The following is a 16530-nucleotide window of genomic DNA, read 5'->3' on the forward strand; positions in this document are numbered from 1 at the left end:
ATTTTTTTTAGGTTTTACCTAGAAATGATTCGTAAACATGTCTTGTGTTCTCAATTCTGACTAGCTATTCTCTAGTCGAGATACTCCCCTGTTGCTTGGACAATTGTCAAAACCTCCACACTGGTCTCCTTGCCTTAACCATCTTTTGCATCAGTCCTAAATCCCACATAGCTTATAGGAGTTTTTCCAAGCACAACTCTGATTAACTTCCCTGCTTAAAAATCATCAGAGATCTTTTATTACTTCCCATAAAAATTCGCACTTCTCAGAATGACAGTATCCTCCTTTCCCCTTTTATACCTGTTCCCATCTTACTTTTCCAGTATAATATCTCTAATTTTTCCACATACCATATTATTCAGCTACTTTACTTGGTGTCTCTCATTGATTTTATGTACTTTTAAAGCCTCTGTTTCACTCCATTTCTGTTGTCTGATTTGATTTTTGCCATTTTTCTTTTTAGTAACACATTATTAAATGAAGCTGTTTATGATTTGTCAGGCCAAAAGAAGTATGCCCTCTTCAGTGTTCCCGGACTTCTTGAAAGATCTTTAGAACTGGACCATTTCCAGTTCAGAAAAGTTTGAGTGAGACCTCTGAGTTGTATCTATTTAAGATAATAAGGTATCTTATATCACTCCTTTAATTACATTGAGATAAGACTCCCTTGGATGCAATGGACATACATGTGAAGGGTCATTGCCTTCCACTATGTCTGGCCTTCTTTTTTTTTTTTTTTTTTGGCCTTCTTGACATAGGCAAATCTGAACTTGGGAAAGGATTATATTATAACATTGGTTTAGGATTTCAGAGTTGATACTCATTGTTCATCTCTTAAACAAAGTACTTTCAAACTTCTTGCCCACTCCCCTGGCAACTCAGCTTTTCATCTTAGATTTGAGCCAAAGGGAATGGAGCTGATGCAGAACTTGCCATTTCCCTTCCTAAGGGAGCCAACAAGGATGTAGGGCTTTTAACTCTAACAAAGTTGAAGAATGAGGGTATGGATAATCTGGTGGAGATCTGAAATGGTGTTATAGAAGAAGATGCAATTGTCAGTGTCAGACTTCATCACGGAATCTGTCAAGCAAGGGGGTCTCTTGGAGAAAAGGACATTCCTGAGAGGGTTACAAGAAGAGTTAGTGCTGAGGTGGGTGGTACCATATCACATGATCAACACATTTATTTATTCACTTGTTCAATAAAACTTTATGAAAAAATTAAAAATGCCTTTTTCATGTGTTTTTTCCCTAGATTTTCCTCTTTCTTTTTTTTTTCCTCTTTCTTAATTCATAATTTGCCTAGAAAAACCCTATATATTTTTTCAAGATGAAATAAAAACATTCTCCCCTTTGTAGAGGTTTGTCCGATCTTCCCAGAACAGTTCTGGCAAGAACGGATTTGCAGTCCCTAGTAATCTCTTGCACTGAACTTTATTATGGTATGTATAAGTCTACAGTCTAATTGTGTATTTACATGCCTTTATCCTGGCACAAGATTGTGAGTTTCTATAAAGAAATGACCATATTTAATATATTTCTCAGTCTTTAATCCTCAGCACTGCTTCTAGTACAAAGTAAATGGTGAACATCCATTTGTATCATGAAGAAGCCTGATGGTCTTCCCACTGTATTAGCATAGACTAGGAATTTTCAGTGTTTGCTGAGGGTAGCAGGTTCCTATGAGGCTATAGAAAGTGTCTTTTATGGTACCCAGACCCTGCGATATTTCATAATTACCTCAGCCTTGGTCTTTCCCCCTCAGGACCCTGAGCATGGCCTCCCTGATGGGCTTGGACTTGACACTGTAGATGATGGGGTTGAGCACAGGGGGCACCAACAGGTACACATAGGCAACAAGGGCATGTACAATGGGACGCAGGTGCCTCTCAAAACAGTGGATCATGGACATGGTGATACCTGGAATAAAGAAGACAATGACGGCCAGGATATGGGAGACACAAGTGTTGAGGGCCTGGATGTGCTCCCTGGGAGAGGTCAGCCCCAGGACTGTGGGCAGGATGAGAGTGTAGGACAGGACAATGAGCAGGGAATCTATGCCCCCAGTGGACAGTACCACATAAAACCCATAGCATATATTGATGGTGATCTCATTGCAGGCTCTTCTCATCACATCAGGCTGGAAAAAGAATGAGTGAGACAGGACGTTATTGCCAGGGCAGAAGTTTTGAGCAAGGTAGCATGGGTCACAATGGCCAACCCCATCCTGAAGATGACAATGTTTGTGAGGACAGCTGCATATCGCAGGGGGTTGGAGATGGCCACAAACTGGTCAAATGACATGGCCAGGAGCACTGGCCAGTCCTCACTCCACCATGGAGAAAGAGTGGAGGAAGAACATTTGGACCAAGCAGGCATTGAAGCCAATGAGCTAATGGTCAAACGAGAGCACAGCCAGGGTGGTGGGCATTGTGGACAAGGTGAGGCCCACATCGGTGACCACCAGTATGGACAGGAAGTAGTACATGGGCTCGTGCAGGTTGGGGGTCCTCCTCACTGCCAAGAGGATCAGGCAGTTTCCAGTGAGGGCTGGGCTGCTGTGTGCATGGAGCAGAAGGGGATGGAGATCCAGCCATGAACAGCCTCCAGCCCTGATGCCAATCATCAGGAAAGCAGGTGGCTGGAAGAAGGAGATGTTGCCAAAGGACCGGGAAGGGAGCATACTTGTGGGACAGACGAGGTCTCCAGAAAGATGTGATCTCTTTAATCTGGGCAGACACTTAGAGGATCCAGGATGATAGGAAAGAAAAATCTAGTAATGAATCCAAATTCTAAAAATCAATTCCATAACTGGTTGTACCATTCACCAATATGTTTAAAACCTAATAATGATAACAATTTAAATCTTCACTGACTCCCTATTATATTATATTCCATATACTATGCTAATGCATTTGCCTAGATTTTCTCATTTTATTATAAAAATCATAAATTTCTTTTTAAGGCTGTTCCCTCTCATCCACAGTATTGGACCCTAAGAGTCATGTCACTATTACATAATCTTATCTATCCTGCAAAAGTTCATCATCCTTAACATTGAGCTCTGGTATGAGCTGATGAAATGAAATTTCTCTGCAGGAAACAGTGATTAGAGTTCAGAGAAACTGGTCATTGTCTACTTGTTGACCAAATTGAGGATGTGTTATTTCCATGTGCATAGGGAGAAAAGGAGAATACCTGTTTGGAGAGAGATAAGGATAATTGAATCAGATATGCAGAAAGAGGCAAAGATGAGAGTTCCTGTAGTCCCATAGAGAGAGTGTCTGAAAGAGTGAGAAGCTCCTTTTTTTCCCCCATGGAGATGGCTTTGCACTTCCAGAAACCAGGTCTTCCTAAGGTCACACGTTTTTCTTGCTCTTGATTTTGTATGATACATTTTTGAGTATAATAAATCAATTGCTTTGCACTTAAGCATTTTTGACTGAATTTCTCCATCTCAGAATCAACAGAGACTTTGGACAAGGCCATCTTCCCCCTCCTATTATACAGATGAGGAAACTGAGACTCAGCTCTAGTGGCTGACTACTGAATGAACAGCTCATATATTATTGTCCTGGATATTGAATCTGAGTCTCTCTCATTCCAAATCCAATATTCTTTTCTGTGACCTCTTCTTTAAGTGAGACAAAGTATGTGAAAAATTGTCTTTAGTGCAAAGCACCACAGACATGATTTTTGTTGTTATTGTCTAACATGTTGTATTTCTCTAAATCTTTCACTGTATATTATGCCTTTAATCTTCACGATTATCCTGTGATGTAGACCCTGAAGGGATTACTATCCCTACTTTAGGGACGATGTAACTGAGGTTCAGGGAAGAGACTGGTTTACTTTACTCCCCTGCTTAAAACCCTTCAATCATTCCCCAGTGCACTCTGATAAAACGCTTGTGATATGATGACATATGATGATATTGACCCATCATTTTTTAAAAAAAATTTTTATTGGAGTATAGTTGATTTACAATGTTGTGTTAGTTTCAGGTGTACAGCAAAGTGAATCAGTTATACATATACATATATCAACTCTTTTTTTTTTTTTTTTTGGATTCTTTTCCCATATAGGCTATTACAGAGTATTGAGTAGAGTTCCCTGTGCTATTAGGGTTCTTATTAGTTATCTATTTTATATACAGTAGTGTGTATATGTCAGTGCCAATCTGCCAGTTTATCCCTCCCAACCTCTATCATCTTGTATCTGCCTAACTCTCCACCCTTATCACATAACGGGCTACCGCTTGCTCAGTATTCTTTAACCACACTGACCTTATTTCAGTTTATTAAAAAGGCCAAGTTACTTCTTCTCTTTGGGGCTTTTCTGTTCATCCAATATCCCTCTCTTTGCTTTTCTCATGGCTGGCTCCTCAGTCTTTAGATCTTAAATATCATTTTCTCAGAGACCATTTGAGATGACCTTCACTAAGGAGGTGCCCAGAGCCACATACCCTACCCATTATCCTCACCCCACACGTTCTTAGTTTCCTTTATACCATTCTACACATTTTATAATTTTATGATTGCTTCTTTCCTTGAAATCTTTTGTTCTCTCTTGCTAGACTGTATGGGCCATGAATACAGCAGCCATATGGTTTTATTTGCTGACGCATAGCTCTTGCATAGTGCAGTGCCTGGAACAGAGCAGATTCTCAAATATTTGCTTGTTTGAATAAATAAATGACAGAACCAATAATCAAATCTACAAACTCATGAAAGGAGAGGAAGTAAAAGAAAATTTGTGTTTCCTTATCCTCCAGATAGTAGGATCAGTGGTTGATTTTGAAGAGGAGTGTGGTTGAGGTCTTATCCCAGACAATAATGCATCATAGAATCAGAAACATATTTGATTTATGGATGACTGGGCATAGAAGAAATTTCCAATGAAGTGTTTGGTGAAATGTCTAAAAAAATGAATTCATAACAGGTCAACAATGAATCTCAAGTATTTGGGTCTATCCATACTCTGCTTTGAGAAGTGTGATGGGGGCTCTCACAGACATATGTGTACTTACAATCTTACCATTGGATGATCTGCATAGAATTAAAGCTAATGGATGTCTTTTCATCAACTCATTCTATCTGCCCAATATGCCTTATATCTGTGCTCTCCTTCCCATTTTTCGGCCCCTAATTCAATTGCTCATAATCTCATCATTTCTCTTATGGTTTCTTAGGGTGGCTGCTTGGCTGGTATCATTTCTCTCTACATACACCACCACTTCCCTCCTCTTGCAGATTTCTCGAACTGCTTTAATCAGCTCAGTTTTCCTAAGGCACCACATTGAGATTGGCATATCCCTGCTCCACTGAACTTCTTAATCATTCTCTAGGCCAGTCCATCAGCACATTCAGCTGAAGCTCTGTACTGTCACTTGGATGTACATTCCTTCAAGGCTCTAGCATCTCTGGGGCAACTGCAAGGGCAGAGACCCTTGGTTTTCTCTCCATGGTTTGTAATTGCTGGAGTAAAACTATCATACAGCATGAAACAGATATGATGCATTTCAACTTATTTTAATGTAGAGAATTAGAGAAGAGATTTCTGGACCCAGCTATGCCACTATATCATTGAGTTGTGCTGGTTATATAAGACACATATTAGAAATTAGTCAAGTTTTGATGAACAACGAATTCCCTCAACTCTGAAACAACATCGTGAGATAGATCTTTCTCCATGTATATCAGTGAAGACACTGAGGCTTGGAGAAGTCAGGTGTCTAGTGAGGAGAGAGCATAGAATGATCTAATCTTGGTTCTGTTTGCCAAAAAATACCTTGTTCTTCCAAATCTCTTTGTCACAGATTGCACCCTGGTGCCAGGCTTACTAAAAATTTGTCAGTTTCTCCTTATGGTGCTCAATTTCCTCATCTGTAAAAGGGAACTGGACTAGATTATCCGTCTTTCTAATTCTGGCATTCTATGACTGCAAGATCCAGTGTTCCTGAAATAGAGTTATTTTTTACTTTCCCACCTCTTTACTTTATTCTGTTTTTCTTCCCTCCTCTAAATACCCTTCCCCTAAGGTTTTCTTGCTCCTAACCTTTTGTTTTTGCTAAACAACCCTCCCCCATGCCCAACCATTTTTTTCTTCCCTGCTGTTTGTTCATTCATATCTCTTAGAAACCCCATTCAATCATTCAGTCATTTACATGGTAATTTCTGATTTCTCGCTCCTCTCAGCTAGCTTGAGCTTCCCAAGAACAGTACTTCTGATTTATATTGATAAGGCTCCATTCAGCACAATGTATGGTATATCTTGGGAATTTGGTTGTTTTGATGAATGAATGAATGAAAATTTTACTAGAGCAATTTGCAGACTATGCTTGTGTATTGCCAAGCATGAACATTTCTATTTTTCTAGAATGGCAGCCCAGAAGAGATTTTGTATCCTTAACCATTACTAATTCAGATCATCAATATAGGCGTCGTTCTTAGAAATAGAGTCTGAGACTCTGAGCCCTTCTCTGAGCTAATCAGAAGCCTCAGCAAGAGAGTCTCCTTGATCTCTTCCTTATGCAGAATATGAAACTACCACTGAGGATACTCAATACCTCCTGTCTCCATATTTCTCTGCTACCTCTGCCTTCTGTCATTTATTTCTATTTGACTCTTATTTTGGAGGAGGAGAGGAGGAGGTAAAAGAGGTGCCCTCCAGGACTCTGGGCATAGAGAAGGGTCTGAGTCTCAGCCCTGGCTACTCACCCTGGCTGCTTCCCCAGGCTGTTTTGTTGTACCATATCCTATAGAAGCCCAGGAAGACCCTGCAGCCAAGACACTCCTCTTTTATGCTGCTGCAGGGAAATGCAGCCCATCTCCAGAGACATCAGGCTTTGTGTCACAGAGAAATTACTCTCTACTGAGCTTCACCCCTGGGATGGGAACATGTGATGAGAGGGTAAGGAAGATGGAGGAGGCTGAAGGGGGCTCTCAGGAGAAAGGAAAACCCAGGGAGATTAGAGACATGAGCCATCAGAACTCTCTGGAATGTAGAGACCCTTTGGTTATCTAGCCCAGCCCTCTCTAAGACATACTTTCAAAAGGTTCACTGACATGCTTCAGTGACCCATCTATACTGTTCACCTCATTTTTAAAAAGAGTATCTTTCTATTTGCTGGAAAGAGGCAGAGTTAGTCAACATGGGGGTGAGACTACTTGTGACTAATAACTAGATGGAACACTCAGTAGGTCATGAGAAAAGAAGCAATGCCTACGTCACAGAAGGAAAGATGCTTTTCACCAAAAGGGCTTTCAAGAACTGAAGGAACATGATGTTTGGACATAGATATTGAGATAACTAACAAAGGTTTTGGAAACCAGGAAGTGGTAAGTACTCTGAATACCCTGGTAAGACACATGCACATCACAGAGTGGGAGGTAAAGTCCTCAAATATTAGGTCGCCTGACACATCAGTGAAGTTCTTATAGGTTTAGTGTTCTGTGTCCTGTCAGCATACCTTCTCCAAGGTAAAGGGCATGTTATTGCACCTTGCCCTTCCTACTGCGGCGAGCGGGGACTATTCTTTGTTGTGGTGCGCGGGCTTCTCATTGCGGTGGCTTCTCTTGTTGCGGAGCACGGGCTCTAGGCGCGTGGGCTTCCGTAGTTGTGACTCGCGGGCTCTAGAGCGCAGGCTCAGTAGTTGTGGCTCACGGGCTTACTTGCTCCGCGGCATGTGGGATCTTCTTGGACCAGGGATCGAGCCCATGTCCCCTACATTGGCAGGCGGATTCTTAACCGCTGTGCCACCAGGGAAGTCCCCCTTGGGTATTTTTCATATATATTCAAAGGTGAGATGTTTGAAGGGCAAGACCATTTATAAATCATTTCTGTGTTCCTGGTACTTAGCATAGGACGTGAAAAAAGTTAGCATTGAGAAAATATATGTGAAATAAATGAGAGAATAAATAAATGAAAGTCTCTCATAATTATCTATCACCTTTTTTCCCAGATGCCCAAAACGAAGCTATGGGTGGGACTTGATCTATCCAGAAGTTTATTTTTTTGGTTTACCAAACTCTTTTCAGGGCCCCAATCCTGCAGGCATCCTGCATCATCAACTTTGACCTTTCCCCCTCAGGACCCTGAGCACAGCCTCCCTGATGGGCTTGGACTTGACACTGTAGATGATGGGGTTGAGCACAGGGGGCACCAGCAGGTACACATAAGCAACAAAGGCATGTACAATGGGGGGCAGGTGCCTCCCCAAATGGTGGATCATGGACATGGTGATACCTGGAATAAAGAAGACAAAGACGGCCAGGATATGGGAGACACAGGTGTTGAGGGCCCGGATGCGCTCCCTGGGAGAGGCCAGCCCCAGGACCGTGGGCAGGATGAGAGTGTAGGACAGGACAATGAGCAGGGAATCTATGCCCCCAGGGGACAGTACCACATAGAACCCATAGAGGATGTTTATGGTGATGTCAGCACAGGTTCTTCTCATCACATCAGGATGGAAACAGAATGAATGGGATAAGAGGGTCTTATTAGGGCAGAAGTTCAGACATTTAAGTAGGAATGGCACTGGGAAGAGAGACAGGGTAGCACAGGCCAGAATGGCCAGCCCAATCCTGATGATGACATTGTTTGTGAGGACAGCTGCATAGCACAGGGGGTTGGAGATGGCCACAAAGCAGTCAAAAGACATGGCCAGGAGCACTGAGGACTCCACCACAGAGAAGTGGAAGAAGAACATCTGGTCCAGACAGGCATTGAAGCTGATGAGCCGATGGTCAAACCAGAGCCCAGCCAGCGTGGTGGGCATTGTGGACAAGGTGAGGCCCACACCGATGAGGGCCAGCAGGGACAGGAAGTAGTACATGTGCTGGTACAGGCTGGGGGTCCTCCTCACAGCCGAGAGGATCAGCTAGTTTCCAGTGAGGGCCGCAGTGTACATGGGGGAGAAGGCGATGGAGATCCAGCCGTGAATGGCCTCCAGCCCTGATGCCAATCATTAGGAAAGCAGGTGGCTGGAAGAAGGAGATGTTGGCAAAGGACTGGGAAGGGAGCATCCTTGGGGCACAGATGAGTTCTTCAGAAAGAGGGGACCTCTTCTATCTGGGCAGAAAACTAAGACAAGACAAAAACATTGGAAAAACACCAGCTCTGATATTAGGTGACATGGATTCACACACAACAGCAAATATGAAATGTGAAAGAGATTAAAAAATGTACTCCACCTAAAAGAAAACTAGAGAATAAGTATAATTTAAACCCACTGACTACAAAAGTAGCATTTCATATGTGAAATGCTGATCTCTTCACATATTGAAGACAGCAGTGCTTTCTTTAAAAATGTGAGATGATCGTAAAGAGTCTAATAAAAAACACTCTATTTTTAAACAAGAAGCAGTGGCCTCATGGAAATAAATTGCAAACATACTGTGGAAGCCTGAAAGGTTGACAGCATGGGCTTATTATAACTGTTTTTCTTGGATTTTCCTTTAAATCTCGATACAAAACAAAACAAGTAAATAAGCAAACAAAAAACTCTTTAAAGGTAGGTTAATAAAAGAATGTAAGGGAAACAGCCTCACAAATATCTTTTAGCAGAGATGAAAAATCCACCAAAAATAGGTCAGAGAACTACAAGGGGCTTTAGTCTGAATCCTGGGGTCTACAGTTATGTCATATCTGGCCAACATAATCAACTCACTCTGAAAGTAGGACTGACCTCTCTTTTTTTCTTTATTTTAGGAGGGTGACAAGCATTGTGCCTCTGGAGCAGAGGATTGTGCATATTCTGGTCGAAGCCTTTTAAAGAAAATACAGTGAAGTAAAGTTGCTGACAGTGTAGTTCTGGAGTCCTCCATCCCTTCTCTCTCAGACACTATTTCTAAGCACATATCCAAACCTGATGGAACTCACTCCATTCAAAAACAAATAACAAACAGAGAGGTTCCAACACAGAACTTGTGCAGACATATTTTGTAAACAATTATAAGGGATAAAACAAGTTAAAGATATGTAAAAACACTCTTTGAGATAAGGAATTATTCAAAAGAGAGAGGAAAATTCTTTATAAAATTGTTTGAAATAAAGAAATCATGAACCACATTAATCTTTTTGATATTCGAGTATAAAATGGGTTGATAATACATAAGGAAAATGAATACCAGATGCCGAGAGAACTTGACACTTCCCCTCATCTACTCCCTCTCTGCAGAGACTACGAGCACAGCTCTCCCTGGAAATGTGGACTCGGATTCCACTTCTTCTCTGAGCTGTAAGCTTCCTGACCCTCAGGAAGGTAGCCTCCTTGAGAGCCTCTTCTCAAGATGGCACTACTGTCTCCTATTGTTCAAGACTGGTTATTTCTCTTTCTTCTGCCTGACTTCCAGACCTTTCCCACTGTTACCTCCCCCTGGATGGTGGAGGGTGAGGTGCTGGTGGCCACCGATCCCAGAAGTGGAGAAGAGGGTGTGTTGAGGGCCCAGGTTACTCAACCTGGCTGTTGTCCCCAGCTGTTCTGCCACTCCGCATCCTGCAAGAGCCCAGGATGTCTTTGAGATGTTTAGCTGCAGTGCCTATCTCCAGGGAAGGCCAGGCTTGAGCCACAGAGGAGTCACTCCACTCAGGTCCCTGAGGAGTGAACAAGTTGGGGCTAGCTTTTGGAACCAGGAAGTGGTTGGAGGAACCAAGCAATAAGGGGGAAAATGAGACAGACTCATAGATTCTACAATACCCCACCAAGTTTAAATGATCTTCAAAGACTATCAGCTTTAACAGCCCGTTTGCATTTGAAACCCTTCCAAGACAATATTCCTGAAGACAGCCTCCTCTTAGCCAGGCCCCAGGATGAATCTGGCAGGAGCAGCCAGTTTTTGTAGAGGGTGGGGGCTATGGAGTGATGTGTTGGGAGCCTAGTAGTGTTGGCCTAACCCAGGCAGAGGGAATCAGGGAAGGCTTCCTAGAGCAAGTGGGGAGAGGGCAGACTTCTGAAAGGCCCACAGACCCTGTTCTAAACTCTCAGGTCTCATTCTGGGACAGACTCCATGACTCTAGGCTTGTAGCTCCAGACTGGGGCTAGCACAGACTCTGCCCACACTCCTATCCTGGGGCTGAACTGCTGAATCCAACAGGTTCAAAAAGGAGGGAACTTAGTGGAAAGTATATGAACTGCAGAGCCATTAAGAACCGGTTCAGTGCTTCCCTGGTGACGCAGTGGTTAAGAATCCGCCTGCCAATGCAGGGGACACAGGTTCGAGCCCTGGTCTGAAGATCCCACATGCCGCAGAGCAACTAAGCCCGTGCACCACAACTACTGAGCCTGAGCTCTAGAGCCTTCGAGCCACAGCTACTGAAGCCCGTGTGCCTAGAGCCCGTGCTCTGCAACAAGAGAAGCCACCGCAATGAGAAGCCCATGCACAGCAACGAAGACCCAACACAGCCAGAAAGAAAGAAAGAAAGAAAGAAAGAAAGAAAGAAAGAAAGAAAGAAAGAAAGAAAGAAAGAAAGAAAGAAAGAAAGAAAGAACTGGTTCAAGTTCTTCTCTGTTTCTTGCTCAGTTTCTCACCACATACAAGTTCTATGTCCCTTCTTTCTCACTTTCTTGAGAGCTCTGACCTCAGCTTTTTCCTATATCAATTTGGACTACAGTCATTCACCTGGAGCTGCTTTCTATGAACACATTTGACTTTTCTCCTCTTTGATTTTGGCTGCACTCTCACACATGAACTGGGCCCAGTCTGTCTCCCTTTCTCCTCCAGAGGTGATCAATAAACTTAGGAAAAATTACTCAACTTTGAAATCTTACATTCAAAGTCATGGTCATTAACCTGAGCTGAGACTTTAACAGTACTCCATAATTTTCCTTTCAGTTTTTAAATTGTCACCATTCTTCTCAAGCTGTTTATCCAACCTGCCATCTTACTCTCAGTAGCTAATTTGTTACTGCTCCTAACTTCACAGTGAGAAACAAAGGCCATCAAGTGTGCCATCTCTAAGAGTCTTGCCCAGCCCATCTGCTCTCTTACCTGCTTCCACTCCTACAGCCACACCCTGCCAGAGAGACCATTCTAAAGCGTGTGTGTTTCATGTCAACCCCATCTCCATCCTTTTAACCACTTCTTTGTTGGCTGCCCGTCACTTACAGCAAAGAATTCTGAATGCCATAGCAGAACCTGAGACACTTTAAGATTTTTTAAAAAATCTTTTTGAGCAGTTATAGATTCATAAGCAGTTGTAAGACTTAATACAGAGATCCCATGTATCCTTCACTCAATTCCCCCCAAATTAATATCTTGCAAAACAATAGTACAATATCAAAATAAGGATATTGACATTGCTACAGTCATGATACTTAAAATTTCCATCGTCACAAGGCTCCCTCATTTTTTTCTTTTATGGCCACTCCCACTTCCCTCCTTCCCCATCCCCTTCTTAATCCCTAGCAATCACTAGTGTGTTTTTTATCTCTATAATTTTGTCAATGCAAGACTGTTATATAAATGAAGTGATACAGTATATAATCTTTTGGGATTTTTTTCCCACTCAGCATAATTATTTGGAGATTTATCCAGCTTATTCCATGTATTAATAGTTCATGCCTTTTTAAAATTGAAGCATAATTGATTTACAATATTGTATTAGTTTCAGATGTCTGACATAGTGATTTGATATTTTTATACATTACAAAATGATCACCATGATAAATCTAGTTACCATCTGTCACCATACAACGTTATTGCAGTATTACTGACTATATTCCGTATGCTGTACATGACATCCTCATGGCTTATTTATTTTATAACTAGACGTTTATACCTCTTAATCTCTCTTACTTATTTCACTCATCCCTCCACGCCTCTCCACTCTGGCAAGCACCAGTTTGTTCTCTGTATCTATGACTGTTTCTGTTTGTTTGTTTTGTTTTTTAGATTTCACATATAAGTGAAGTTATATAGTATTTGTCTTTTTCTGTATGACTATTTCACTTAGCATGATATCCTCCAGGTCCACCCATGTTATTGCAAATGGCAAGACTTCATTCTTTTTTATGGCTGAGTAATATTCCATTGTGTGTATGTATATATATATATATATATATATATATATATATATATACATACACACACACACACACAATAAAGAAGGATAAATGGATAAAGAAGATGTGATATATATATATATATATATCACATCTTCTTTATCCATTCATTTATCAATGGACACCTAGGCTGCTTCCATGTCTTGGTTATTGTAAATAATGCAGCAATGAACATAGGGGTGCATACATCTTTTCAAATTAGTGTTTTTGTTTTCTTCAGAATAAAAACACAGAAGTGGAATTGCTGGATCATTTGGTAGTTTTATTTTTAATTTTTTGAGTAACTCCCATACTGTTTTCCATAGTGGCTGCACCAATTTACATTCCCACCAACAGTGTAAGAGGATTCCCTTTTCTACACATCTTTGTCAACAGTTGTTATTTGTTGTTTTTGTTGATAGCCATTCTGACTGGTGTTAAGTGGTAGTTCTTTGTGGTTTCAATTTGCTTTTCCCTGATTATTAATGATGTTGAGCATCTTCCCATGTGTCTGTTGACCATCTGTATTTCTTTTTAAAACTGTTTATTCAGGTTCTCTGCTCATTTTTTAATAAGGTTGTTTGTTTGTTTGTTTGTTTTTATGTTGAGTATATGAGTTCTTTGTATATTTTGGATATTAGCCCATTATCAGTTACATCATTTGCAAATATCTTCTCACCATTAAGTAGGCTGCCTTTTGAGTTTGTTGATAGTTTCCTTTGATGTACAAAGGAAAGCTTTTTAGTTTGATGTAGTTTTATTTGTTTATTTTTGGTTTTGTTGCTCTTGACTGAAAAGACATATCCAAAAATTATTCCTAAGATTTATGTCAAAGAGTGTACTGCCTATGTTTCTTCTAGACATTTTATAGTTTCAGGTCTTACATTTAAGTCTTTAATCTATTTTGAGTTTATTTTTGTATATGGTGTGAGAAAGTAGTCCAGTATGATTCTTTTGCATACAGTTGTCCAGTTTTCCCAACACCATTTATTGAAGAGGCTGTCTTTTCTCCATTGTATAGTCTTGCCTCCTTTGTCATAGATTAATTACCCATTTAAGTGTGGGTTTATTTCTGGGCTCTCTATTTTGTTCTATGATCTATGTGTCTGTTTCTGTGCCAGTACCATAATGTTTTGATTACTGTAGCTTTGTAGTGTAGTTTGAAATTAGGACGTCTGATACCTCCAGCTTTGTTCTTCTTTCTCAAGATTCTTTTAGTTATTGGGGGTCTTTCTTATGTTTCCATACAAATTTTAGAATTATTTGTTCTAGTACTGTGAAAAATGTCACTGGCATTTTGATAGGAATTGTGTTGAATCTGTAGGTTGCCTTTGGTAGTATAGCCATTTTAACAATATTTATTCTTCCTATTCATGAACACATATATCTCCATTTGTTTGTCATCTTCAATTTCTTTCATCAGTCTTATAGTTTTCCAAGTAAAGGTCTGTTACTGTACTTCCTTGGTTAGATTTATTCCTAGGTTATTTTATTCTTTTTGATGTAATTGTAAGTGGGATTATTTCCTTAATTTCTGCTGGGACTCAGAGCATGGGGATTTTGTGTGTGCTCTTTAAGACCAGAGTCTCTGTTTCCTACAGCCCTCTACCTCTTCCATATGCAAATCCCACTGGCCTTCAAAGCCAGATGTTCCAGGGTTTCATCTTTCTGATGCAAGACCCCTGAACTGGAGAGCTTGATGTAGGACTTGGATATTTTTTTTCTTGGGGAGAACCTCTGCTATTGTGATTATCCTTCTATTTGTGCATTGTCTTCCCAGGGGTGTGAGTCTTGACTACACTGTGTCTCTGCCCCTCCTACCCATCTTATTGCGGTTTCTTTTTTATATCTTTAGTTGTGGAAAATCTTTTCTGCTAGTCCTCAGGTCATTCTCATAAATAGTTGCTCTGTAAATAGTTGTAATTTTGGTCTACCCGTGGGAAGAAGTAAGCTCAGGGTCTTCTTCCTACTCCATCATCTTCAATAGTTTATTCTTTTTAAGTGCTGAACAATATTGTAGGGCATGTTAAACTGTTTGTTTAACCATTCACCTGTTGAAGAACATATGTGTTGTTTCCAGTTTTTGGCTATTATTTTAAAGTTACTATAAACATTTGTGAACAAGCTTTCAGTGCAAATAATTCATTTCTCTGAGATAAATACCAGAGTGCAAACGTTCAGCCATATGTCAGTTGCATGTTTAGTTTTTTTAGAAACTACTAAAATGTTTTTCAGAATGGCTGGCTATACCATTTCACATTTCATCAGCAATGTATTAAGTATCCAATTTCCCCACATCCTTGCTAGCATTTGATGTTTTCATATTTGTAAAAAAAGTTAGCCATTCTAGTAGACGTGTATTGATATCTCACCATGGTTTTAATTTTCATTTCCTACTGGCTAATAACTTTGAACATCTTTTCATGTGTTTATTTGCATCTATGTATCTTTTCTCATGAAATATCACTTTATGTTTTTTGCCAATTTTTAATTAGATTTTTTTTCTAGTTGAATTTTCAGAGTTTTTTATAATCTTCATACTAGGCCTTTTTCGGATATGCAATTTGCATACATATTCTCACACTCCGTATAGTGTCTTTTTAGCCTTTTAACTGAGTCTTTGACATAGCAGCAATTTTTAATTTTAGTGAAGCTTAGTTTATCAATTTTTCCTTAAATGAATTATGTTTTTGGTGTCAAGACTAAGAAGGCTTTGCCCTAAATCCTGAAGATTTTCTTTTATGTTTTTCTAAGAGTTTTATGGATTTATGCTTACATCTAAAAAATTTTACATTTAGGTCAGTGATTGACTTTGAGTTAATTTATGAATGTATTGAGATATAATTAACAAATAAAACTGCAATATATTTAAAATGTACAATGTGATGATTATATATACATATACATTGTGAAAGAATTGGATTCCCACCATGCAGTTAATTAACAAATTAACTCAAATATCAATTTTTTTTTTTTGGCTGAGAACACTTAAGTTATACTTTCTTAGCACATTTCAATTATACAATATAGTATTATTAACTACAGTCATCATGTTATACATTAGATCCTCAGAACTTACTCATCTTATAACTAAGAGTTTGTATTCTTTTACCAATGTTTCCCTATTTGCACCTCCCCCACCCCAGCCTCTGACAACCACCTTTCTACTCTCTGTTTCTTTGAGTTTGACTTTTTTTCTTCTTGATTCCACATATAAGTGATAATATGCCCTATTTGTCTATCTCTGTCTGAATTATTTCATTTAACATAATCCCTTCCAGTTTCATCCATCTTGTCACAAATGTCAGGATTTTCTTCTTTGTAAAGGCTGAGTAACATTCCATATGTTATATATATATAATATGTATATGTAATATACCTGTATATCACATTTTCTCTATCCAGTCATCCACTGACAGGTACTTAGGTTGTTTCCATACATTGGCTATTGTGAATAATGCTGCAATCAATATGGGAGTGCAGATATCT

The 16530-nt window shown here is 40.0% G+C and overlaps 1 protein-coding gene and 1 pseudogene across 2 annotated transcripts in view; both read right to left on the minus strand.

The window, feature by feature from the left end:
* Positions 1–1279: 1279 nt before the first annotated feature.
* On the minus strand, positions 1280–7511 carry LOC309637208 (olfactory receptor 51I2-like; annotated as a pseudogene). The gene has a single exon. The product of its transcript is annotated as an olfactory receptor 51I2-like (transcript).
* Positions 7512–7522: 11 nt separating this feature from the next.
* Positions 7523–16530, minus strand: part of LOC309667833 (uncharacterized protein) — a 29686-nt gene continuing 20678 nt past the window's right edge. Inside the window, 3 exon segments of the mRNA XM_082476783.1 lie at positions 7523–8880; positions 8884–8956; positions 8958–9026. Of these exon segments, the coding sequence (XP_082332909.1) occupies positions 8068–8880; positions 8884–8956; positions 8958–9026 (955 nt within the window). The 3' untranslated portion in view covers positions 7523–8067.

Source organism: Balaenoptera physalus, assembly GCF_965194825.1.
Source record: "Balaenoptera physalus genome assembly, chromosome: 10".
Lineage (NCBI taxonomy): Eukaryota > Metazoa > Chordata > Mammalia > Artiodactyla > Balaenopteridae > Balaenoptera > Balaenoptera physalus.